This window comes from Empidonax traillii, unplaced genomic scaffold (assembly GCF_003031625.1).
Source record: "Empidonax traillii isolate 1590-97213 ecotype Southwest subspecies unplaced genomic scaffold, ASM303162v1 scaffold545:size423049, whole genome shotgun sequence".
NCBI lineage: Eukaryota > Metazoa > Chordata > Aves > Passeriformes > Tyrannidae > Empidonax > Empidonax traillii.
The window spans coordinates 274,557-301,037 of record NW_020955738.1 but is presented as its reverse complement, the minus strand read 5'-3'; the positions used below and the strand labels follow the sequence as shown (position 1 = coordinate 301,037).

Here is a 26,481-nt window from a genome sequence, read left to right as displayed (position 1 = left end):
ATAAATTTATATCCCGTATTTCTCGTATATATGTGTGTGTGTGCACATATATTTTTTTTATATCTGAATTTATGCTGTTCTCATTCACATGGGGAAGAGGAGTTAAAAATGCTTGTGCAGTTTTTATGGGCTAAATGGAGCTATTTTAGGAATCAAAAGGCTTTAGAAAGCTAATGTCTGACAATCAAAAAAAATTTTGAAGTAATAGATAAATGAGAGAGGATTTACATCCAATCTGTATTTGGATACTATGGCTCTATGGTTGGCTTAGAGAAAGCAACTAGTATTGTATCCTAAGTTAGAGGAGAAACTTGAATCCTTTCATATAGTTTTAGATTTCCTTACATCCTAGTAAAAATATTTTAGTAAGGGAAAATTGATAAGTGTTAGCTTTTGCTTGCATATTTCTGCTATTGTACTCTGTTTCTTGTTATAAAGAGTTAGTATTATGGTTTAGCATCAGCTACTTTTCAGTCTCTCCTTCAGTTTCTTGAATGATTTGTTAGAAATTGGGCCTATGCAAGAAGCTCTGCATAAATTATTACTTGGACTAAATTTAAAGAATTGGGCTCTTCTGCAGTTATTCACTAGCTTTGCCTTTTTCCTCACCTCTGCTTGAAGTGGTGATGACATATGACCAGCCACATAAAAAAGCTGGTTTTTACTTAGCTGTTGTGACTGTCTGTAGCTGGTTTTGTTTGAGCAACTTCATCCTTCAGGAACTGAAGAAAGCAAGCTCTCTACTGTGGAAGATTACTTAGTTTTCTGGTACCGTTTGTGTCAAATTTTAGTTTTCTGATACAAATACTAAGGTCTTCACCCAAAGAGATTGCTTATACTGTGATTTTAGGGACTGATACCTATGGAAGGTTTCCACTATTAGTGGGAGGTTGTTTGCCAACCACTATACCAACTTTTCTAGGCCTGTATGAAAGAAAAATAGAATGGGTTTTGTGGTTCCATGGGGGTCTTTTGTGCATGTATTTGGAGAATCTGTTTGTAGTGACTTGTGAAATACTAGTACAACACTGCTGTCATAAAATCATAGAACGGTTTGGATTAGAAGGGACCTTAAAGATCATTTAGTCTCAATTCCCATGTTGTAGGCAGGGATACCTTCCACTAGATCAGATTGTTCAAAGCACCATCCAACCTGGCCTCAAACACTTCCAGGGATGAGGCATTCACAATTCCACTAGGCAACCTGTTCCAGTGCCTCACCACCCATTATGTTTGACATGATTGCATGAACTTCTTTTATCATGTTTACTAAAAGGTTTCCTGTTAATTACTGAGAATGAAGCAGCTTTATGTAATGCTTCTGTGCTTGGAGTGTGACCACTAAGTAATGATTAGTGAGAAATAAATTGGCCCTCAGATGACCTTTGTTGTTTAATTTAATGAAATAAAGTCAAATTTTTGTTGTCTAATCAAAATTAGTAATACTTAGTGAACAGCTTTCTCTCATCCTCAGGCAGTTGCATTTAACTGGTAGAGCAAGATTTAAGTATTACTCATCCATAAAGAACTGGTGCACTTTCAAATTTTACATGGTCTTATTTTGAAGTAGATGAAGTTGGTTAAATGTCTTCAGAGTACAAAAGTATGCAGTGTGACTTGTGTGGTAAATTCTTGTAATCACTGTAAGTCTAAGGCATACTAATAATGCTGTTAAATCTAGGATACTAGCAACTGAAGCTTCAGTTTTTCTAGGATATAATCATGGTGAAAAACAAATCTTGTAAGAGTATTTAACGTGCTTTCTGAGTCTTTTTAGAGAACATGAATTCTGTGTTGCTTGCATGGGGAAGAGATAGCAAAGAACTCTTGTCTACCTGATATCCTTGTGGTTTCTGTTCAGAAATTGTTATTTTGGTATTTGAGTTTTTCCTTTTTCTTCAGTTTCTAAGGGAAGATATGCAGTACAAGGATGCCTCTAATAAACATAGTCACCTGCACAGAGAAGACAAACATATCACCATTGAGGATCTGTGGAAACGCTGGAAAACATCTGAAGGTAGGTAAAGAAGTATAGCTAAAAATGATGGTGGTTATTGACACAGACATAATTCAAGAATTCTTCCACCAGGTATGGAGTAGTAAATGAATGACTTGAAGCATCTTCACGAATCCATTTTGATGCTGTTATTTATAGGCATATGCAAACCTAAGAACTTATTTAGTACAGCTGTTGTAATTTCCAATGCTTGGTGCATTGTAAGTAAACTAAGATAGCTTATACACTCATCTGTATAAGGTTCTAATTTATCAAGGTGACTGGTGCAAGTGCTGATTTCCAGATTAGCATATTTTTAATTTAATAAACCCTAAGGGTTGCTCTCAAGCTATTTTTAAATATTTATTGCATGTTGTATGGAGTTAAAAATTCAATGTACTTCCACTTCATTGTAAATTTTATTTGGGTTATGAAGAGCTAGAATTCTTAGGTCAAAGCATTTTTGAAAATCCTGTTAAACTTGGAACACAATAAAATGGACTGACAACACCACCAGCTCTCCCTCATGCTGTTTTAAATGAAATAAGTTGAGCCAAATGTTCCAAGTATCAAAAGACAATATTTAATGTACAGTACAGTGTTCACTACCAAATATGTTCCAGGATATAGTGATTAAAAAAAAAAAAATTCCAGATATCTGGAATGTTAGAGTTGTTAGGAGAGAAATACTTAACTTCTTTTTCCCCTCACACCATTCTGAAGGTGTTGTGCTGTCCTGATTCCAGCCAGGACAGGATTAATTTTTTGCAGAAGCTGGGAGGGTTTGTGGCTAAGGCCTGTATGTTATTCTATACCCTCAAACGTCATTGCTGGGGGAGAGGAAAAGACCTCTGTCTCTCTTCTGGGGAGAAGGGGTTCCTTCTATGAGAAATGTGGGCTATGGACCCTTATTTGTTTTTTTGGGGGGGGGGGGGGGGGGGGGAGGGGCTTTCTGTGTAAATAGTTTCTTTTTCTTATACCTTTTGTTACTAATATTGTTGCTGTTACTGTTAGTTTTCTTGTCTCATTGCCTCTTACAGTAAATTGTTCTTACCTCAACCTCTGACTTTGCCTTTTGTGCCTCCAATTGGAGCGGGAGGGGAAACCAAGTACTATATTTGAGAATACCTTTCCTAAACTAGGACATGTGCTAATGGTGCTCCTAGAGAGATCTAAAAGTTGGTATTGGTCAAACAACTAGAAGTAGGAACAAGAGAGGAATGAAACTAGGAACATGCCATTGCCCATTCTGCTAATGTAGGAAGTCATTTAAGTGCAGTCTGAAGTAAGAGGTGTTTGCTGTGTAGTAAATATCTGTTTTAACTAGTGATCTTTAGCCTCATCTCTTCAAATATTCTGTAAAGACTTATTTTCTGAAAATCTTATTCTATGAAAGTATTACAACTGAATTATCAAAAAAAATTATCTCACCATAATTATTGGTTTAACTCATGAGTAACTCTTCAAAAATTTAGGCTACCAGAAGTATCTAATTTGTGTATTGTGTCTATCTTTATTTCACGTTTCTTGAATATAGTGTGCAGTGTGAGTAAGACTCAAAAGGCTGAGAGGAATGTCATGTCTCGTTGTGTCTGCATGTAGTGGCTTTACTGGGCATGCTGTTGAGAGAACAAGTTGCACCACAGGAGACCTTTAGAATGAGACTGCTGAGCAGTGTTACCAGTGATGTGCTGACTGTTAGAAAGCAGGAAGCCCCTCAGAAAATGAACTGCCTTTGTTTGATTTTAGGTGACGTGGAAAAATACTGTTTTTCCTTTCTAAATGTTTTAGGAATTTTGATTGATTTGTTTTCTTAAGTGCTGCTAGTTTATAGTGCTAGCTTAATGCAATCTGACAACATTAAACAAGAGGATGGAAGGTAGTGTAAATGACAGTATCAGTAATTTGAAACTTTTAAGTACTCTACTGAGACTGTGTGAGAATTACAAGCTCTAAATAGTGCTCTTGACAGTGTATGCAGAAACATCTTATAGATCTATTGCTGCCTACTTTATGCTGAGTAGAATTGCACATTCCTTGCCATAAAGCTTACTTTATGTGAATGTTTGCCTTACGTATTTGTCAAATAGCTTAAAGGTGCTTTCTGTTTAAGATATTGGTGATGCAAATAGATAAGATTTGAGGGAAGAAAATGAAAACATACCATTGCTGTTTGGTGTCTCTTTTTAGCATTAAGGAAAACAGGTTGCTTTTAAGTATTTGCTTCAGAAGGATCTTACACAGTGAGTAGAACCCTGTGGATTGGCTTAATTCGAAGTTTTAAAAATTGCCTAATAAAAGAAGGACTTCAGAATATTGCTTTTTAATATTCCTGACACTAGGCAGGCTTTTGGTGACCCTGCCTGGTGCAGAATCTTCAAGGCATAGTCTATGCTGGTGCAAATTAGAGGAATTTCAAGGCTGCTGTAGGCTTTACCTGCATGGAAGGAATCATAGCTCGAATCGGCATCCAGCATTTTGTTGTGGTGTTGCCACACAGTTTAAATGAGTCCTTGCGTACACAACAAGACTTTAATTTAATTTAGTGTAGTTATAATATGCTTTTTGTGACCTTTGAAATTTTGTAATCTCATAGTCTGATTCTACAGAGTGCTCTATTTAGAGAAGTGACTATGAACTAGCATACCTGTTTCAAACAGAAAACACTGCTCTCTGAATCTGACTTATGGTGTGTTACTGCTCTTTGAATGTAAATGCCAGCATATGCTTGTTGTATTCTTTGAGTGCCTTGTCTTTTAACTAAGCAGTATTTATACATGCACTACAGAGCCTTTCAGCTATTCAAAAGTAATAAGATGAGTAGCTACTGGTAGGTTAAAATCAAAGGAGCATCTTCAGTGTTTTTTCTACAAGAGCCTTGAAGAGGTAGAGGTTTTAAGTGCGGAAAAGGGGACAGATGAGCATTTGTTTTGATGTCTTAGTACCAGTCTTTGTACAATTATCTTTGAAAGTTATCTCACTCAAAAGTGCCTGCCTTCTCTTTTTGCCCCTATAATGAGCTATGATCATGCAAATTTTCTGTCTGTGGAGAGGTGGGTAGGTATTTAGTCTCAGTAGCAAGGGAGACTGTAAAATCATTGCAGGGCCTTCTGCTGGGTAGTTCTCTGACATGTCTCCATGAGTAGGGTCTAGTGCTGCATTCTTGGTGTTGAAGCATTGTCCCTTGGGACTTGATTTTGTAATGAAGTGAAACTGTCATGATCAAACCTGGAGTTCATGAATGGCCAGCTGTTGTCAGACTAATTTGAATCCTAGCAAACCTGCTTGCTACAAACTGCCTTAGAAAAAAAATTAATTTTTTTTTACCATTATGGCGTATTTGACCTTTAATGTATAGTATATCCTGCAGACTGCCCTATAATACAAAAAAAGCTTCTCCCTTGCCTTTTATGTGTATTTTTTTGTTTTCTTTAACTCTCTTTCCTTCTCTGTGGAAAAATAGATGGTGAATTAAAGTCTGGTACCTTATTTATTAGGTAAAAAGATTAAAAAATGGTTTTATGTTTGTATGTGGGATCACCTGTTGTATTATGATGTACTGTTGCACAAATGTTGCAGCAACTGGGACTAAACTGCATACCACAAAGATGTTATGGTTGCCTTACACTTTAATCATTTGGAGTCTCAGGCTTTAAATATCTGAAGGTTAGAAATGTATGCAAGCAGGGGTTAGCTAAGGATAGGTTACATAATGCTGTGTGCTGCTGATGTTACTGCTGAAGGTCCTATAAAATAAGTTTTGAATGCTTTTGTATGCTTGATACAGAATAATCTTTTGTGCCTGGTCAGCCTGTTCTCAACTTTAAGCCTAAGATATGGCTGTCATTCACTGCTTGCCATGAAATACTCCTATAAAATGTATTTTGATTTCTGAAAGGAGTAGGAGGCCCATAAGAGTAGAGGCTGACACTGCAGTGTTATTTTAGTTCAAGCCTCCCTGCCTGGAAGCACTGTGCTATGTGATGAATTTAATATTAAAAAATGATCTTCTAATCGGCCATTAATGTGGGTTAGCAAGGACCGACTTCCATACAGGGCCAGTTTAAAGCTACTTTTCTGTCTTCACCTTCAGCATGTTGATAGGGCAGTTAAAAAAAAGTAGGAAAAAACCCAACCCAATAACTTGTGATCTGAAATAGAGCAGCTGATGCAAGTCTAGAGACCAAGTGCTGCTCTGAGGTGTAAACACTGTAGCTTCTATACCTGCCTTCCCAAGGCATGTTGTTGACAACCTCTCTCTCAAGATATCTGTTTGTGAAAAGAGGTGTGAGAGGAAAGGATAATTACTCTCTAATGGTATATGCATTTAACTCAAGAGTAATTGTGACTTGCTACTCCACTGTCTGAAGCACTATATTCTTTTTTGGTGACTAAATTAAGGAAAAGTTACAACCCCAGCTAATTAGGAGGAGTTGACACATTCTAACTGGGCGGTACTGATTAGGCTGAGTTTCAGCTGGCCTGCTTGCCCTTCAGTACACCTGGTGTATATCACACTTGCCTCGTGTCATGTTTCAGTGGCTGGAACAGCTTCTGTTGAAGAAAGGCCAGTGTGCTTTCCAGTACTGTATGCTGCTGTAGAATAAACAAGTATGCCTTTCATAAGGTCTTATTCGAGATAAGTGAAGCAATACTTCTTACCAACATACAGCATATAGAAGATACCAACAAAAAGAAACTGAATGTTTTCTCTGACAGAGAAGGAAAGGGAAAACAGTGAGTGTGAGTCAACCTGGAAGATTTGGGGATTTGCAGACACCTACACTGAACTTCTGTGAATGAAGTATTAGTTTACATAATAAATCTAAATTTCTTGTAATATATGTGCATGAGCAGATATTCAGACTGTGAAATATCAGAATAAGAAATGACTATGTATTGATAGCTTAAATGGTTGTTCAAAAAGACACAACATAATCAAAAAAAGTAATTGATATTAATTTTTAGGTAAACAGGTAACAGTATAAGAAAGAGTACAGGAAGTACAAGTTCTGATTCTGTTTTGGGATAGACCTTTGTTGCTTCATTTTGCAGTTTCTGTACTAATGGAGTTGTCTGATACAGTGATAGATAATGTGTAATAAAGTTTTCCCGAATATAACTGACTTGTTTGGGAAAATTCCCTTTATATTCCATGAAGACAATATCATACCAGTCTAGCCAGTAGAAAACATATGATTGGCTCTATGGTAAAACCACTTAAATATGTATCTAATTTCTTACAAAATAATATGTTCGAAATTGCTAATGACTTATAAAAAACCTACGAATTTCTGTAAAACTTGGAATGTCTACAAAATACTTTCAGCAATAGAAGTGAAACGTCCCAATGCTATTTTTTTTCCCTTCCCCTTTTTTCACGTCACATCAAAGCAAATGCTTTTGCTTTGGATCAGTGTATGAACATATTTCTAGAATACAGTTAAGGTGATGTTTTTCTGGATTATTTTACCATTCTTTTGAGACTTGTAATGACCAGTCTTGAATGACTTTGAATGACATGTAAGTCTGATTGTTTATTATTCACAAAAAAGTTAAGAATCCTTGCAATGGGAACACGATCTGTTTACAAATAGCCCAGACACTTTGCATAAAATCTTAGAGTAATATAATAAAACTGTTTCAAATCAATACCTGATTGTGGTTCAAAAGGGGAGAAGAAAATGGGACAGCACACTGGGAAGATTGTGTTGGCATTCATATGGATAGGAAACAAGTGGTTTATACTGCAAGTTTGTTTCTTAAAGCTGTAAGTGGGTCTGTGAAATGTGTTTTATCTCTGGTTATCAGGAGTGATGAAAATCTAAAATGTTTGAGCTTATTTTTCAGCTCAAGACAAGAGACCTAGAGGTCCTTATTTCAGTTTCAGTGTGAAGTGAAATAAGAGTTTGGACTCAAAAAAAACTTCCATTGCCTGTAGCTTTACCTATCAAGCTTTTAGCAGCTCTTTTGAAAGGGTCATTGTCAAAATTCACGATTGAGAATGTGTCTTTATGGTAAGGTTTCTACAGAAATCTCTGCCTAGCATTGTCACATGCAAGTAGTTCTAGGTAGAGAAATATTAAAATTTTTTCATGTGAATCATCTGTTCAAAAGGAGGCTGTCACTGTTTTTTTCATGTGTAGACAAACTTTTGCAGAGTCATAAATGGAGGGAACAATTTCCCTTCCATTTTGTCAGTGTGAATCTTTAAGCTGTAGCAGGTGGCCTGTAAGGACCACAAATGTGATTTTTTTTTTCCTTCCCCCCTTTTTTAAAATCTGTGGGTAGGATTTTCTTAGACCATTTGTAGGTATGAAAATCTATGTAGATTGTTGCTGTTACAAAGGCAAATTGTTAATTATTCTCTACATACTTAAATAATTATTCTTAGCGGGAGTATTTTTGCATTTAGTTCAGCTTTTTGGGGCATGTTTGAGAGAGGTTTAAATGCTTTCCTGTTAAATTGTTACTGTATTTTGGTGTTTTCTTTCAATCTGCTCTCTTCACCTCTCGTTGGCTCCCATTTTGTGGTTGGTAGGCATGAGCCTGTAAGAATATTCTTGTGAAAACAAGTTCTTAAGCCACCATCCAGGGAAAGGTCTTGGTATGTTGCCTCAAATGACTACAGCACCAGCTGATGTGTGTTAAGTTCTGCAAGGGTAGCAAGGACAAAGGGATTGAGGCTGAGATCAGCTTAAGTAGATCAAAGTCACGAGAGATCACAAAATGCTGTCCTGATTTAAACTAAAGCAAATGACTAAATTATTCTGTGGAATTTTTAATAAAGAAATGTTTCTATTGGTTCCATGCTTGTTTTTTTTATAGTTTGCCTAAGCTTTCACTTGGAAGCATATAATGAAAAAGGCAAAATGCCAGAAACACCTTGGTGAATGTTTATGCTAATTTTTTTGCAATTATATTTGACTAAACTCTCTTGGTCATTGTAGCCTGCTTTTCTTATGCTTGTCTTCTGTGTCTTGCTGTTGATTTTAACAAAAATGTAAGGTAATTAAACAGAATTTTTCTTCCAGTTCATAACTGGACTCAAGAGGACACTCTTCAATGGCTGTCAGAATTTGTTGAACTGCCCCAATATGAAAAGAATTTCAGAGACAGCAATGTCAATGGAACAACACTTCCCAGGTGAATGTTTCTTCAGGATTAGTTTCAAATAATTCCTTGTAGGTTTCTGGTTTAGTCTCTGGGAACAAGGATGTGAACCTAAAGTCTAACAAGATATGGTCAGATGCTAGAAAAGAAGAATGCAGTTTTGAAGAGGTGGCCGTATTTTTTTTTTTTCTGCCAAAATATTTTAAAATATGACTTTCATAAAAGTGTTGTTTCTTGCTATGGAAGCTTTTAGCCAAGGTCACATAATTCTGTGTGATAGCAAACTTTCTTTTGAATATCTTCCAGTCTATTGTATGGGTATATGTAACAAACTATCTGTAGAACCCCTGTCCTGGAGCGTGACTACCAGATCTGAGTACATTGCATGTATTACAGAGTTGGTGTCACAAGTCTGCGAATGTTTACCTTTAACTTTGCTAAATGGATTTATTTCATGATTTTTCCAGAAAGAAAAGAATATGTAAATGATTTTATGTTCCTTTTTGCCATGCTCTGATATGCTTTTTTTTTTCCTAACCCTACTGTCATATTTCTCTCTCTTAGTTCTACAGATTACAGATAAGCAATTGTGAGAAATGTCGTTGATATCTTTTTTTTTGCATAGGTTGATTTTGAATATAATTTATGGTATAGGTAATGTTTTGTCTTGTCATTAACAGGATAGCAGTAAATGAACATGCTTTCATGATCTCTCACTTGAAAATAATTGACCGGAGCCATAGACAGAAGCTTCAGCTTAAAGCCTTGGATGTGGTTTTATTTGGACCTCTTACCCGTTAGTAATTTTTTGGAGTTTTTTCTTATCTCTTAGTTGTAAGAATTCAGCTGAGCATATTTTCAGTGACACTTGATACTGTAGATAGGACAGCTTATCTATGTTGTGGATGTACTGATGGATTGCTTGGCATGTGTTGTGGAAGTCTGCATTGAATTAAAAAAGGTTATTGAGGTGCTGTGACCAGACCAAAGTTCGCTTCTGTGTGTAAAATCATGTAGAAATTTTAGTATAACCCTTCTTTGAGATGTAAGTTGGCTTTTGTGTCACAAGAAGCGTCCTCTAAATGTTTTTGACTGTTTAAATTACACTTATAGCTAATGTTACATTCACTTCCCAGTTAGCTTGGACAGTGCAACTGGGATGTTGAAATGAGAGGGGGTGACCTTCCCCAAGAATAAAAAAGGAGATGGTGCAAATCCAATAACTGCATCTTTTGTGCCGAGTTAAGTGCAGTTGAACTTGATGCAGCAGTTCCACATCTGACCCATTTTACCATGTGCAGACATGTCCATACCACATCATCAACGATCTGTGTTCTTGCTTGTACAATGTTACAGATTTGTTGTGGTGCTGGTGTTCCTGAATCAGTCAGGCCAGGTCTCAGCTAGGGATTTTCAGGAGGGGAAAAAGCACTTTGTATGTGTGTTATACCTTTAATACTAGCAGAAACTGTCTTACAAAGGTGCAAATGACTATAAAAATTGTACTAACAAAGACGTGTGTGTGTGTGTGAATCTTGGATATGATAATTTGAAAATCGAAGTTTTACTTTTAAGAAGGGCTACCGTTAGCCACTCACCCTTTTAAAAGGTACTTTATTTTTTCTAAGTGCATTTTTAACCCAGCATAGGGTATTCCAGAGGGTGCAAACAGGGGGGGGAATTTGCTTAAACATAATTCAAGATCTTACTGGCTTGATAAAGTGTAATTGGGGAACTCTATTTAAATGAGTAAAAATAAAGATACAGAGTATGTACTGTAAAGGTTTGATAAGCTTTTCTCAATCTAATGAATGTTTTAGTGTAGATTAAGTAAATTGTATTAGAGCAGAGCTGCTTATGTTGTGTGGAAAATGCTCTGGAACACATTTAAAAGGTAGTTGTTGGGGATGGTTTGAGGTAATTCTGTTTAGCATCAGGTCCTGTCACCTTTTAGGCCGGGGGAAAAGGGAGAAGGCCTTGTTCTGTTGTCTGTATTAGTGAACTAGTTAATGATGGTGTTATTCTCTGCACAGGTCCCCCTCACAACTGGATGAAGGATTTTATATTAACAGTTTCTATAGTTATTGGTTTTGGAGGCTGCTGGTTTGCATATACACAGAACAGAACCTCAAGAGAACATATCACAAAAATGATGAAGGACTTAGAAAGTCTTCAAACAGCAGAGCAAAGTCTTCTTGACTTGCAGGAAAGGTATAAAACCTAAAAATAAAAAAAAGTTCATGTCTAGATGTTCTTTTGTTTTGAGGTTAAATACAAACACAGATCCTTTACAGTCAGAAATTATTTGCATTAGGCTGCCTTTGGATTTTGTTCATCTTCCTTTCGCATGGAAATTGTGATTTCATTGATGCTGGTTTTATGGGTAGAAATTACGCCTGGATATTTTAGCAGGCAGTATGAACTTGAGGATGAAGGTAAAGAATAGAGGTGGTCTTTTTTACCTACAGATTTACAAGTATGTATTGTTATTTCGTATAATTATGTTTTACTTTGGAATATTTACATATGGGGGAATGAGAACATTTCTCCTGTTTTTAAGCTCTTAAGATTGAAACAGGGCAGGACTGATTACTTTCTATTGCTTATCTAGCAGTGTGAGAGTTGAAAGTCTTCTTTGGTGCACGTGTAACTCAATTGTATATAGAGTTTTGTATTTTGATATTATAGCTTTAGTGATGGTTCACTTAAAGGCTTGTGTATTTTGCCTGATGGGGATATCACATTGTGTGATGCAATTGCTGCTGATTCATGAAGCTTGCAGAGTCTTTATTATACAGAGTGGTTGAGGTTGGAAGAGACTTCTGGAATTCATCTTGTCCGGCCCTTCCTGCTCAAGCAGGATCATCTGGAACAGGTTGCCTAGGACCATGTCCCGGTGGCTTCTGAATATGTCCAAGGATGGAGACTCTACCACCGCTCTGGGCAACCTGTGCCAGTGCTCGGTCACTCTCATGGTGAAAGTGTTTCCTGATGTTCAGACGGAACCTCATGCTTTGGTTTGTGCCCATTGCCGCTTGCCCTGTTGCTGGATGCATTTTCTTCTTCTGAGGACTGCAACTTCTAACAAATATGCTGTGTATTTTCTTATGTTTTTTGTTCAATTGTGAAGGCTTGAGAAGGCACAAGAAGAGAACAGAAATGTTGCTGTGGAAAAGCAAAATCTGGAGCGCAAAATGATGGATGAGATCAATGATGCAAAACGGGAAGCTCATCGCCTAAGGGAATTGAGGGAGGGAGCTGAATGTGAGCTCAGCAGGCTCAAATATGCAGAGGAAGAATTAGTACAGGTATCTACAAAGTGTTTATAACTTTACTCTTGACTTTGAATTGGTTGTAGTTTTATTAGGTCCTTAGGAGTGTTTAAAGCAGCATTCCTCAAAAGCTATATTTTAATGGAAAAATTCTAAGTGTGCTTAATGAGTGTCTTTCAATCATACTAGATAAAAGTAGGATTTTTGTCTAGTAAAATAATTCTGAAACTATAAAAAGCTGTGAACTTTTTGTATTAACTTATTATAATGTTTTTGGATTCACTGAACAAAAATACATCCAAAAGCTTTTTTTATCTTGTTATCAGGACAGAGATAGCTCTGTCTCTTCTGAAAAGCAATAAATTTGGATTTATTGTGCTAAAAAAATGCTGTCTTACAAAAAAAATTTTAAGCTTCAAATTAAGAACCATATATCACAAGAAAAAAAAAAATAAATCTGAGTGTAGTACAGGATATGGAAGGTCCTTTGCCAGATTTCAGAAATGCCAAATCTGTCTTCCTGGTATAAAGGTGCTTATACTTAACTTTCTTCTGCTGTCAGTTCTAATGATACTCTTGGTGAAACTCTTATTTGTTGTTGATTGCTAGGTTCGCATGGCTTTAAAAAAGGCTGAGAAGGAGTTTGAGTTGAGAAGTAATTGGTCTGTTCCTGAAGCTTTGCAGAAGTGGCTTCAGTTAACACATGAAGTTGAAGTACAATATTACAACATCAAAAGACAGCATGCAGAAATGCAATTAGCAATTGCCAAAGATGAGGTAATAACTTATTCTTCAGCTATTTAAAGACTTTTCTGATCTCTTGCTAGATATGTGAACTAGTAAATGCAAAGCAGATAAGCATTTGAGTGTTTTTTTCTTCTCTGAGTTGTTTGCTACCTGTCAATATTGTTAATGTTTTGTCATCTGTTAAGTATATTACTCTTGGTTTTATGCATTTCATTTTGTCTTGCCTTTTAGGCAGAAAAGATAAAAAAGAAGAGAAGCACCGTATTTGGAACATTACATGTTGCACACAGCTCCTCCCTGGATGAAGTGGACCATAAAATTCTTGAAGCAAAGTAAGAGGGTTACCAGGACAGGTTGCATAGTCTTTTGTGCTTACTTATTCCTGAAACAAGAGCATTTTTGAGAGTTATGGAATTGAGTGTTATAGTGGTTTTGCATTTTAAGAAAAGCAGTTTAAAATACATGAAAATGTGAATATTTGAACAGTCCTGTCTTCTGGTATGCTGGAATGAATGCACTTGTATTGCTTTGCTTTATCATTAAGAACAGTGTGTGTAATTTTAATGTGTGCTTTTCCTCAGGAAAGCGCTCTCTGAGTTGACGACATGTTTGCGAGAGCGTCTTTATCGATGGCAGCAGATTGAGAAGATTTGCGGGTTTCAAATCGCACACAATTCTGGGCTACCAAGCTTGACCTCCTCTCTCTACTCTGATCACAGCTGGGTAGTTATGCCTCGAGTCTCCATTCCTCCCTACCCAATCGCAGGGGGAGTTGATGACTTAGATGAAGATACTCCTCCAATAGTCTCACAGTTTCATGGTAAGTGGTGAGCTCAGTAAAAAGAAGGGGAAAAGTTGTGGGGAGTTTCCAGCTGGGTAGGAGGAGAGTGCTGAAATCAAACAGGATTAGATCAAAGTCAAAAGGACCAAAACTCTATCTAGCATTTCAGATGCTAGGTCATGTGGGATTTAATGAACTGAAAACTGAATTTTGTAATAAACTTAACGTGAAGAAAAAGCCTTTATTCTGTTTCAGTGGGGGAGTGGGGCAAATCCAGCTAAGGTTTTGAAAGTGCTTGTCAAGCTTGGATTGCTACTTACAAAAATTTGTAATGAATAATACTGAATTTCTGTTTGCACATTTATTCTTTCAGATGGAAGGGATGGTGTTAATTTAGAGTCCTTTGAACTACTAGGAAGATCACACCCTTTGATAGGCCACATGCTAACATAGATTTGCAAACATTCTTTAGTGGTTGGAGCAAAATCCTGTTGTCCAGGGAAAGCTTTCAGGCAGAATGTTTTTGTTTGGATACAGTGGGTTGTTTGAGTGCAAGTCAAAGAAGCCAAGTGCTGGAGGGAGGGCAATTCAGCTTTGGTTAAACTATGATCAGAAGATATACACTGGGGACTCAGACCACCCTGGTATCATGAGTCATTGCGTCAGTACAAGAGCCTGTTTTGTGGAAGCTTTGAGTAAGTGGACTCTAGAGGCAAATCAAAAAGATGAGCTCCCATGAAGCTATTCAAACAAGCAATATCAAACTGAGGAATAAGTAGGGAAAAAAACTATCATATGTGTACACTTTTCTTCCAGGGCTGGGATTCTCAGAAGAAGTTCAAACTGTACTTTAAAATAGCCTAAGGTCACCACTTTGCTGACTTCATTTAATGTGTCTTGGACACATGTTTTTCTTCTAATTTACCAACCTGTTTTCTACAGACCACATTGAAAAGCTCGTTGATCCCCTGGCAGCTCTGCTTACTGCAAGTTCTGATCACTTTTAAGGCATGCTGTTTCGCTAGTTATCTTCACTGTGAAGGCTTTGATTTAAACCCCAGCAACAAATTTATTGGGTGGCCCAATACAGTATGGATGCCTGGAGTTAAACTTCTAATTCCATACAGAGAAACCTCTGGTCTGATTTCAAAATGAAGAGATGCATTTATTAGCATGACTTTCCAGATGGTATAAAATGTCAACACTTGGATATGTATATAAGACATCAGACTTGTGGGTTTTTTTAGTCACTCTTGCTTAGAAGTGAAGCCAGAGAAGAGAGTGCAGTTGGGTCAGAGCAACTACAATTAGAAAAGGACTGTAGTTTGTGAGAGCATACTTAGCTGAAACTTTACTGTATGCTTTTTTCTGTTATGGATAATTACTGTTTGTTAAAGGTCAGTTCATTTGGCAGTATTTCTGTCTCAGTGATGAAAGTTATCTGAATCTTAATAACACTACAAAACCTTTAATTTTAGTAAGGCCCAAGAGCCTGATGTTGTTAAAGTGGTCACATAAAGGAAGTATTTTATCCTTAATTTACTAGCTTTTTAAAATTTCTTCTCAGTTGAAAAAAACCTGTAAACGCTTGGGAGTGGGGAAGGAGAGGAAAAACATGCTAAGTTTTTTGTTGTTGAAACTAGTTCTGGAGTCAAATTATCGTAGGTTAGTTTGGTAACTGCTGAGTTACTCCCATCATTTAGAGAAAAATATCAAATGCACGCAAGGAAAGACAGAAGCAAAATGGCTTGTCGTGCTCATGAGGCTTCAGGCAAAATGCAGCATGCAGAAGGTCAGTTAAGAGTGAGACTCTTACTATCTCTGGATCTAAAATGAACCAGGCTGTTAACTTACCCCCTGCCCTTTGATCTCATAAGATTGACAAAATGTGAAGTCTGTCGGACAGGCCTCTTTGTGCCAGGGCAATTGGGTTCATAGGCTGAAATGGTGTCAGGTAATAGAGTGGTTTGATCGATCTCAGGCTGGAGAACAAAAGGTGATAAGAAAAACAAGTAGCACATTCGAACAAAGTTCTTACAGGAGGGTGATAGTGAAACTTCTGCTTTTCCATAGACTGATTAGGATTCAGGTGGTTCCTGGATTTAGTGAGTTTCATATGCACTAGAAAATTCTGTTAAATTGTCATAGCTGAACCCTTCATATTCCTGGGTATATACACTTACAAGGAATCAAAATGCTTGTAATGTCTCTCAAAATTCACTGATGGTGCAATCTTGGAGTTTTTTTATATCAGTGAGTAGGATGGTGTCTGATTTACCTGGACAAATTTACTAAAGAGATTCTTATTCTTAGCTCACCCTTGCTCTTTTAGGAGTACTTTTATAATGACACAAGGTGATTTCTGAGCTCCTAACACCTGCTTTTAAGGTCAGTAGGGAGTTCATCAAAAGTAAAATGAAAAGTTTGAGTTACATGACAACTCTCATGGTGGGGCTTATAAACCTTTCCTTTTTGCTCAGGAATGGAAATAAATTTATGTGTTGGCAAAGGTGCAGTTACTTGCTGTTTTCTAAAAGTAGTGATTTCCTGTACTAAAATGGAGTGACAACCTTTTCTGAAATTCTAGGAAGTGAATCTAGAACTTAACTGATGCTAACCTGGTATTGCAAAAAGTAAAATGTATTTTGTCAGGCTAGACAGAAATAGTTGATTTTTTTTATGATGTAGTGTTTTTTAAACATTTTGAACATCAGTAAGAATCTGGTGCGTGTAACATAAGCCGTGATGCATTCTATGGCAGAGTTTTTGGAGGGGTATGAAAAATCCTGAGACTCATAACAGCTAGCCTGAAAACAGGTCTGCAGCTTTCTTTCCATGCAAGTATTGCTGCCTAATAACCTTTTGAAGGAGGAATTGGATTAGGAACATTTGAGTTTGTCACTTCCTGTTGGGACTTTCCTGGTCAAGTCTTGTGTTGCTGTTTCCCCCATTCTTAGTATTTTTGTTTCCGGAAATTCATAGTTAGCCTGGCAAAAGAAAGTGTTATCTGAAAGGAAATTCTTGAGCTTTAAATGAGGTTGAATTATATATTTTCTATCCTGTTACATAAATGAAATTGGTCTTCCATGTCTAACCTACTTTTCAACTAATATAGTGTATTTCAGTTGGCTATTTGGTTAAGCATGCCTACGTTGCAAAACTTACATTTTTTTTTAAAATTCCAAATCACCACACAAGTAAAATACAGGACATTGTGTAACATACTAATTTCAGCACTTTTATTTTTAGTGTATAAGAGGTTGTGAGTTTCAGTAAAATCTTCTTCTTTTTTTTTTTTTTTTTTTCCTTGGGAGAGGATAATGAGCCAGAACTTTGACTTTGGTGTGTGTAGTTATTGTAGTATTTCACTGGCACAAAATCTCTGCAGTTGCACCTTGATTAGCTGCTGCATGTAACTGCAGAATGTATAAGGTGTTCAGTCTTTCTTGCTCTGAAACAGTCAAACACTGTCAAAGTCGTTTAAAAATCGCTGCCACTGAAGCAGATACCTGCTATTTAGTCTTCAGAGTAGATGTTGTTAATATCAGTGTAACTTGGAGGGTTTTGGGTTGCTTTTTCTCTGCCTCAGGGTCCATTGTGAAACCTCCCAGCAGCACACTGGCAAGAAGCAGTAGCTTGTGTCGATCAAGACGCAATGTTGTGCCATCATCTCCGCAGTCTCAGCACGCTTTGCACTCCCCTGACCCTGACATCCTTTCTGTGTCGAGCTGCCCAGCTCTTTATCGAACTGAAGAGGAGGAGGAAGCCATTTACTTCTCTGCTGATAAACAATGGTACGGAGATTAGCAAACAGCACTCGGAACTCTGATGATAGGATTATTGAGACTAACAGTTTAGAATTAAAGGTTAAACCAAGGCAAAAGTTAAAGTAATCTATAGGATAATATAAACTAATATAGTCTACGTGGAACAGAGAGTTCTTGTCTGGTATGTGTATGTAAATAGCTAGCTTGTCATATGCAATTAAGTAATGTTACAATCCAGGGTGCACTGAACTAACCCTGATTCTCCATTACAATATGTTACTGGCTTTTACATCTGAAACTAGGATCAAAAGCAATGTCAGCTACTGGGCGAAGAGAAGATGGATGGTAACACAATTCTTACAGCATGTTGAGCGTGTACCTACTCTTGTTACATGGCCTCATAGGAAAAGGTTAAATTCCTTTTGGAAGGAGCAAATGAGCTTGTTGAAAGGTAGGGACACTTGTCCTGAAGAAACTTTTTATATATGATAGGCTTAAATCTCCTTCTTTCATTTCATAACTTTTCTGACTTTATGTGCCAGAAAGATAGTTTCGTTCTTTGAAGTGAGATACAAATGACAGATTTTGGGCAGATGCTGCTACTCACAAAAGCAAGATTGCACAAATTAATTACCTTAAGTTTAGATAATAAAATGATGTAATGCAAGTTTTAACTTAATGTTTAACTTTTGTTTTTTTCTTTAATTAACTACTAAGGAAAAGTGTGGGTGGTGCTTTTAGACTAATGTTATTGATTCTAAATTAATTTCCTTTTTAACTGTATGAAGGAAATGGTTCCATTATGTTTTCTCTTCTCTTTGCTCTGACTCAGGGAAGTACAGGAAACCGGTTCGGAATGTGACTCCTTAAATTCATCCATTGGAAGGAAGCAGTCTCCTCCAGCAAGTCTTGAGATGTACCAGACAATTTCTCCTCAGAAAGTATCCCCAGAAGAATTCTCACTGGAGGAATCATCTACGGGAGACTCCTCTTCTTTAACTGCAGATATTTCTAGGGGCTCTCCTGACTGTGTAGGCATGGCAGAAACTAAGAGCATGATCTTTAGTCCTGCAAGCAAAGTTTATAATGGAATCCTGGAGAAGTCCTGCAGCATGAACCAGCTTTCAACTGGGATCCCAGTCCCAAAGCCTCGACACACCTCGTGTTCTTCAACCGGCAGCGATAGTAAACCCAGCCATGAAGCTGCTTCTGTCCCCAGGATAAGTAGCATCCCACAGGACCTTTACCAAAATGGTGAAAAAAATAAAAAGCCATCAAAAATAAAAAACTTCTTTAAGAAGAAGTGTAAGTGAGATGGGCAGAAGAAAACCTATAGTAATGTTATGAGAACTCTATTTTTTACACCTTTAGGAATGTAATTCCATTTGAGCATTCCAGACTGAATGCCCTAATGGAATGCTCTGTAGGTCACCTATATTTAACTGACTGTAACGGTCGTGCCAGCTGTCAATGAGAAATCATTAAAAAGTTCAGACAGTTTACATTCATTTCTGGCTATTTATTTCTTTTCTTTTTTTTTTTTTTTTTTTTTTTTTTTTTTTTTTTTTTTTTTTTTTTTTTTTTTTTTTTTTTTTTTTTTTTTTTTTAGTTTGTCTTTTTCAATGATTTTTTTTTTTTTTTAAAGTTTATTCATAAACCATTTTTAAGCCACTTTGGACTCCTAAGCTTTAATGGACTAGTAAGCCTTCCTGGGCTTGCCAAAGTTTCTTGTTTACTGGAGCATCTTCCTATCTTTCCATAGAACTAGGACATTTATCTACCGGACTTTAACAAAAATAAAAGAAGTAGAACTAAATGAATTGCACTACTGTTTTGCAGACTGGAACAGTCTCTGCAAGTGAAACTGAAAGACTTGTATTTGACTGAGAAGATGAATCTTTTCACTTTTAGATCTTTTGGGGTTTTTAAGTAGAATTTAGCATTTCTATTTGACTTGATTTCTGGAAATGGAAATGTCATGCTTTTATTATGGGAAGCTTTGTTAGATGCATTTATTATTAGAATGGTTCAAGTCCTGCTGTAAAGATCATTTTTTCCCAGGACTTTCACTGTGATTTTACTTCACTGCAGGCTGTATGACAAAAAAAAAAAAAAGACAAAAAAAAAAGTAATTTATCAAGAGAAAAGGCTCTTGATTCCTTATGCAAGTGATGGTTGTGAAACTTGACTGAAGACTGAAAATATTCACTCTCTTAAAGTGAGGAGAGGAAATAGTAGCTTTTGTTTACAGACTGAGAGACAACGGACATTTGGGTTGTGAAAGTTTGTACTGTGGTAAAGATAATAAATTGGAAACATTATTGTGCTTGGGAATGTTCCAATTTTAGGTGATGCTTGTTTCAGACATGTTTCAGAGGTCCTGTTAATTGAAAGCTGTTGTAGGCTACATTGCTTATGCTTACTGCTGTGTATAAGTTATTATATTTTTTGAATTAGCTATTATTGTCTTAATGTCCTCCTTTTGTAAGATTTCATACACTTTATTTTTGTATAGTTTGAAGATCTAGCTGTTCAGACACATCTGAAGTAAATGGTATAATTTTATAATGCATACTGTCATACTAACTCATAATTTCAGATATAAAGATAGATATAAAGGTGAGACTTGACATGCTTCAGATAAAAGCAATTTTTGTTAAGCTTTTATAGGGAGAGATGAAATGGCTGTGAGGTAACAAAGAAGCCTTCTTAGGGTAGTAGTTGTTCAAAAACATCTTTTTATTTTTTTTTAAACAGTTGGAGACAAGAAATATACTGCTTAAGAAACAGTGCCTTTTATTCAGTTTGAAAATATTAATACTGAGCAGGAATTTCTTTTGAGGCACAGTCCAAAGAAATATTCCCTGCTCTAGTCAACACAAGCAATTTACCCAGTGATGACTAAACAGTTTCAGCTCTTCCATGGGGGTGTTAAAGTTGCCTCAGTAGCAGGTGCCATTGCCAGGGGACCTGTGATTAGGGCCTCACTTCTTGCCAATATGTACGTGATGTACTGTATGTAAGAATTAATTCACTGAATGCCTAAATTTTTTCTAGTACAGAGCCTTTAAAACTTGTAACTAATCTAAATCAAGTGATATGTGTATTTTCTACCATTCTCTGTTTAGGTTCCACTGTACATAACCAATGTGTTAGTTCTGTCCTTGAAGTGGTGGTGATTTTAACAGAAGCATTTGCTGTGGTTAGTGAAATGGTTAGAAGAGGACGGTTATAAAATAGAATGGAGACCTCACATGTGCAAGTACCTTCAAAGTCCTGGTACACTGATTAATTCCTTAAGAGAACACAATGAATCCAGAATTGTACTGTCTAACGAAGTATGATTGAATGCCATCTATATGGAAAAGCATAGGAGGAATCGATTGTTTGACAGAGTCTGGAGAAGAAAAAATTGGGGGACTAGAAAATAATGAGAGCATAATATTGTTCCATTATTCTCTGAATCATCAGACTGAACAACTGCAGCTTCAAAAAAAAGTCATCACAAGGTAACAATGGTCCCTTTGAACAAAGATTGTACACGTTGTACGTGGCAGAGAAAAAAAGCAGCAATGCAAAAAGACTTGTGCCAGAGAACCACTGCAATGCTAAGCCTTCAGAGTTCTAGTTAAAAGCCTGATGAAGTACTTGAACATCTACAAAGGGAAAAATTACTTTTTTATAAAAGTAGGGAACTTATTGTACCTCCCAGACAACATGGAGAAGGCTACTACCAGAAAAAGGTTGTAGCAATAATTGAGTTTAAAGTAAGATCTGGGGCTGAGTAGTAGATCTTGGTGTAAGATTTGAGGAATTCTGTCTCTATCATTACCAAAAAGATACTGGAGAGTAAATATTTACACATGAAAAAAAAAAATCTGGTACCAAGGAGCAGGAGGTCAGCTCTTCTTAATTCAGATATCAAAGCCAGGCAAACTCAAATACTGAGAAACCTAAACAGAAAAATTCAGTTTTCCCCAGTAAGTATAACTAAAAAATGAAATGGAGGAGGTGTTGAACTCATCACTGGCTGTGAGTTTAAGTGTTAAGTATCTTTTTAAAATAAATAATTTAACTATCTTCAAGAAAAAAATATGGTGTTGTACAAACAAATCAGATGAGAATATCATAGTGATAGATTTTGGCTTCAAAATGGCAAACCTTTGGAGAACAGACTGCTCTCAACACTCAGTTTATTACCAGCTGTCTTCTAATTTTATATCTGCTTCATAATAAATATTAAATATCTAAAAGCTTAAATGAACACAATCAGAAGTGGTGAGTATTGTATGTTGGAGCACAAACTAATTTTGAGTCGGGTTCATTTTTTATTATTTTAATAGACCACTTTAATTTCTTGCTGCTTGAATTTGTCTGCAGTGTAAGTGGCTTCCATTGCTCCTACTGTGTCTAATGCAGAAATTCCTGTCTTGAACCAGTTAGTGTCCTTTTAGTACGGGGATGTTGAGAGCACTGACTCTGAGGTAGATCCTCACTGGCAAACGTCAAATCCAGTCCTGATGTTGAAGTACCTGGCATGTATCAGCACATCAGAAGTGAGACAATGTGCTTCAGAGATCCTCTGCTCTGACTCCATTTGCTAATCAGTGTAACTTGAACTCGCTGGCAGTCAGTGAGTCTGAGTTCAACCACTAGGATTTCGTAAGACCTATCAGTCATTCTAGACAATCATCTAGTGTCATTAGAGACTTTTTGTTTTGTTTTGGGTGGGTTTTTTTTAATTTGTTTGTTTAGCTATTATATCTAAAATCCGGGCTTTATTTTAAACTCTCCAGTATTTCAAAAGGTGAGGATCTTTGATTTCTTCAATATTTTGTTGGAGTACTTTGTCAAGACAGAGCCCCTTTGTGGAAATTGCCTAAAAGGCTTCTCCCTGAAGAGGTTACCTTTTAAGTCTTTTACCTGTAAAATGAAGAAGTGTCGAGAGTGTGGTTCTATACAAAGAAGGAGAAGAAAAACCTTTGCACCGTTCTTACTAAAGCTGTATCACAATTGTTTACTAAAAGCGTAAAGATTTCTAGGAAAGGCATTTGTAGTTGCCATGGGAAATACTTTTGACCAGTTTACAGTGGACTTAAAGATGCAGTTGATTGATTGTTTTGTTTGTTTTTGGTTTGTTTTTTTTTTCCACTGCTCAGTGAATGAACTTAAAATAGATCATTGACAGTCAACTTTTCTTTCCCCACTGGTACCTACATAGCAGATTACTCTCTACTTCCTGATGGACAGTTTGCTGAAAGAGGGAAGATTGTCCGTCATAGTCTAGGTAGTGCTGTTGTAGTAAGAATACAGTTCCTCTTTTGAAAGCCTTGAAGATGCTGAAGCCAAGAATGTGACTTCAGTTTTCTTATGATATTTATGGATGCCAACTGGAGTTAGGCATTAATTTCTGACTGATTGTCTAAAAAGATAAAATTAATTACAAATTAAAGCTTTCAAGATTTTGCCCTTTTGCCTCCCAATATATAGGAACATGGCATCACAGGAGGGAAATGAGCTAATTAGCATTTCCCACACCACCAACTTTTAGAGCTTCAGGATAATTTCATTCCATTTCCAAGATACATTGCTGGAGAAGGATTACTACCTTACATAATGTATACAAAGAAATATTTGTTTTTCATTTACTTAAAAGCATATTTACAAGCAGTGGTGAATGTAATAAAATACGTTTTTTTTTAAAAAAATCAAATAGAGGAATTACTAGTTCTTGGACCTCTTGTCTATTTGCTTATCTCCTTGTACATTATGTTAAGTAGGGTGAACACACTTTTCTAATCTGTTCCAGATGCTCTCACTGAAGGGGTGTGTGGTTGTCTTGCTATCATGTTTGAAACACTGCTCTAAACTGCTTGTAGGCATTTTAATCCTGGATGTTGCATCTTCATTGATTATTGGTAAAGCCCACCATGGCTATTTCATTCTAGTGCTGCTAAAATTTTCTATCAGTGGCAGAGATGTTGGGATAACTAATAACCAAAAAAGGCTTTTGCCTGTAGTGTTTGACTGACTGACAGTGTGTAAATGTTTAGGTAACCATTCTTTGAGGCTTCAATAGCTGTTCAGAGGTGTCATACATATGTTTGGTTTCCAGCCCAGTACAGATGGTGTTTATCTGACACTCCACTTAGTCCTTTGTTGCATAAACAGAATGCAACAATGGTAACAATGGTAACAGTATTAACCTTTAAACTATTATTCCTAGGTGCTCTTGCATCTGACATTGCTTAAGCAAGATGGCAGTACTCAGAAGTCCACATCAGGTGTTCAGAAACACAGTAGATTTCTATGACCTTTTAATTTTCTCTGCAACTTTGAGTCTCAAGTTTACCAAATTTTATGCGTGTGTGTATTCTGTGTATTTAATGCTCCACTGAAATGAAAGTGGGAAGGTTGTTCACAGTTTATATGTTAGGGAAAGCACATTTGAGCAAGGTAAAAAGAAATTCCTCTTGCTCATTGCAAAGGATGAAAAAGAGTTGAGGTATTTCATCTGCTCCTAAGTGAGAAGACTAAGGAACACTCACAGCTTAGATTGCTGGAGGTAAAAGGTACACTCAATCTCAACCTTTCAGATCAGTAACTCTTTATCCAAAAAAAACCCCCACTTTCTTCTTTAAGTGTACTCTTCAGGGCATTACCTTTTGTATTTCTAATTTCTATTCTATATTTGACCTAGCATTAAGTTTGGTAGTTACAGCACTAACTTAGGTGATTGCCAGACCTCAGAGCAGTTTCAGATAAATTTCAGTAGCATGTCTTAATGTCAATTTTGTTTTAACATGTGCTAAAGACATCTAAATTAGAACTCTTTCCTTCACATTCCTTTTATTTTAATTCAACTCAGTTCTTTGTGATCTCTCTACTGTTAAAAAAATAAAGAGGTACTGATAGCTGTTCGGAGTACTATAGCTTTTTTTTCAGTTGGGAATTACTAATAGATAAATGCTAAATGGTTGCCTTTTAAAGACTAAATCATGGTTGGATATAATGAAAACACTGCTGTACTTTAGTTGAACTAGGCAGAGCATTGACTGGTGCAATTTGTGAATGAATGGTAAATTTATCTTTCTTAAATTATCCTTTGATTGTTTATATGTGTCTAAAGTTAATGCTGCACAATTATTCTCAGACTTGAATTCATTTAAAATTAAGGTCAGTATGTCCAGCCCTACAAAAGTCAGTCTTCAGTTGTCAGTCATCCCTCCATTCTTACAGAAATTAATTACAATCTTGAATATTTGTACTAGCTTCTTAGTGGTAGAATGGATTCCTGTAAGTCTTTAGGTAGAAGGCAGAGAACTTCTGAAGTGAACCAGGTAACCTGTGTTCTTTATCAGCTTTCAAATCCGTCTCCCACTAAGATGGAGTCTCCCCAGGAGAATGTAGATGTACTTACTTCTTGGAACTTTGTAGTTAATTATATTTGGCTCTCTAATTCTAATAACTTGCATGCGCGCTATGCTTGCTTGCTTATCAGTAGCTGACAAAAGCTATAGGAGATCTTGGGGGTTTGTTTTAAAGAATTGCTGTGGGAAAAAAAAAAAAGGCTGGCAAGAGAAATCTGTCAGGCTGTGAACTGAATAGGACCTAAAACCAAGCAAAAATCCCAGCTGTTTGTCAAAAAGTACTATTTAAGTAATCCTTAATGAACTGAATTGGGTAGCACGTGTATTTTCAAATTGCTCTCCTCCAAGCAACAAACGTAATTAAAATACCCTAGTCTTCAGCAAGGCTATTTGGGAGATGTCTGACCCTGTTTTTATTTTTAATTTAAATAACATTGAGTTGCAGTGAGTGTTCAGCATATTAATGCCTGACTTAAAAGATTAACAGAACTTGAATGACTTGCATTGTTTTGTTTAACTACTGCTTTATAAAAATGTAGATACTTGCATAAAGCCCGTCATTGGGTCTGGGTGTGTTTCAATGACGTAGCAAGAAGAGGACCAAGACAAGTAAATATATGCACAATTTGAATCCTAAGATGCTCTACTGTTGGGGAAGAGGTGTTCTCCATGCAGGTTCTGCTCTTCCTCTGCTTGCTCTTGGCTTCTGTTTGTTTTCATTAGTTGAACTAAAATAAGAAACAAAACCCTCAGACTGACTAGTTTCTGTCTCTAATATATACACTGTACTTGCTTTTAACCTCATTTACTGCATGTTGTTAATGCTGTACACAAATGCATTTGGAGTATTTCTTTGGTGTTGTACAGCATGATGCATTTCATTCCTTTTTCTAGTTTACCTCCCATTAGCTATATATTGCTTTACAACTGGAAAAAACTGAGTTTTTGGGAATTGAGTCCGTTTGCATATAAAAATATTTTTTTTTTCTTTTCTGTGAGTCGTATGAGAAATGTCCTGCTTGGAGAGTCTCAGACAGTATTTTCCTGTGTTTATTCATGTTACTTTGCTTTATTTTATAAGTGGAAATTGATTTTATTGATTTCTGATGTGTTGTTACACTTAATGTTGAATAAATCTGACTTCCATTTTGAAAAGTGAAACTGTGTTAGTGAAAGTGTTATGTAGTGTTAATCTTAGACTGTTCCCTAAAGTATAAAAACTTCGATTTTTTTTTTTTAAATTTTGTTTATCTTGAGATAAATTTTCTTTGTTCTGCTTAAGATTCTGGCCAATATTTCTTTGCTTCATGCTATTATTAAAGCTTGACAGCAATATTACTGGGAAGGGAAAGGTGGAGACAATTGTTTGGCAACCAGGGTGCTACAGTTAGGCTTAGAAATCCTGAGTCTTACTGCTTCTGCTGGAAAGAGCCTT

General features: G+C 36.4%; 1 protein-coding gene across 2 annotated transcripts in view; it reads left to right on the top strand.

Moving 5' to 3' along the window:
- Positions 1–26,202, top strand: part of STIM2 (stromal interaction molecule 2) — a 71,817-nt gene extending 45,615 nt beyond the window's left edge. Inside the window, exons 3-13 of one of the 2 annotated variants that reach the window (XM_027897527.1) lie at positions 1,903–2,017; positions 9,031–9,142; positions 9,790–9,905; positions 11,143–11,320; positions 12,240–12,417; positions 12,991–13,158; positions 13,360–13,460; positions 13,710–13,948; positions 17,499–17,703; positions 17,979–18,127; positions 18,509–26,202. In XM_027897527.1, the coding sequence (XP_027753328.1) occupies positions 1,903–2,017; positions 9,031–9,142; positions 9,790–9,905; positions 11,143–11,320; positions 12,240–12,417; positions 12,991–13,158; positions 13,360–13,460; positions 13,710–13,948; positions 17,499–17,703; positions 17,979–18,127; positions 18,509–18,546 (1,599 nt within the window). In that variant the 3' untranslated portion in view covers positions 18,547–26,202. The remainder of the gene's footprint in view (positions 1–1,902; positions 2,018–9,030; positions 9,143–9,789; positions 9,906–11,142; positions 11,321–12,239; positions 12,418–12,990; positions 13,159–13,359; positions 13,461–13,709; positions 13,949–17,498; positions 17,704–17,978; positions 18,128–18,508) is intronic. The other variant, XM_027897525.1, reaches the window with a different exon arrangement.
- Positions 26,203–26,481: the final 279 nt, after the last annotated feature.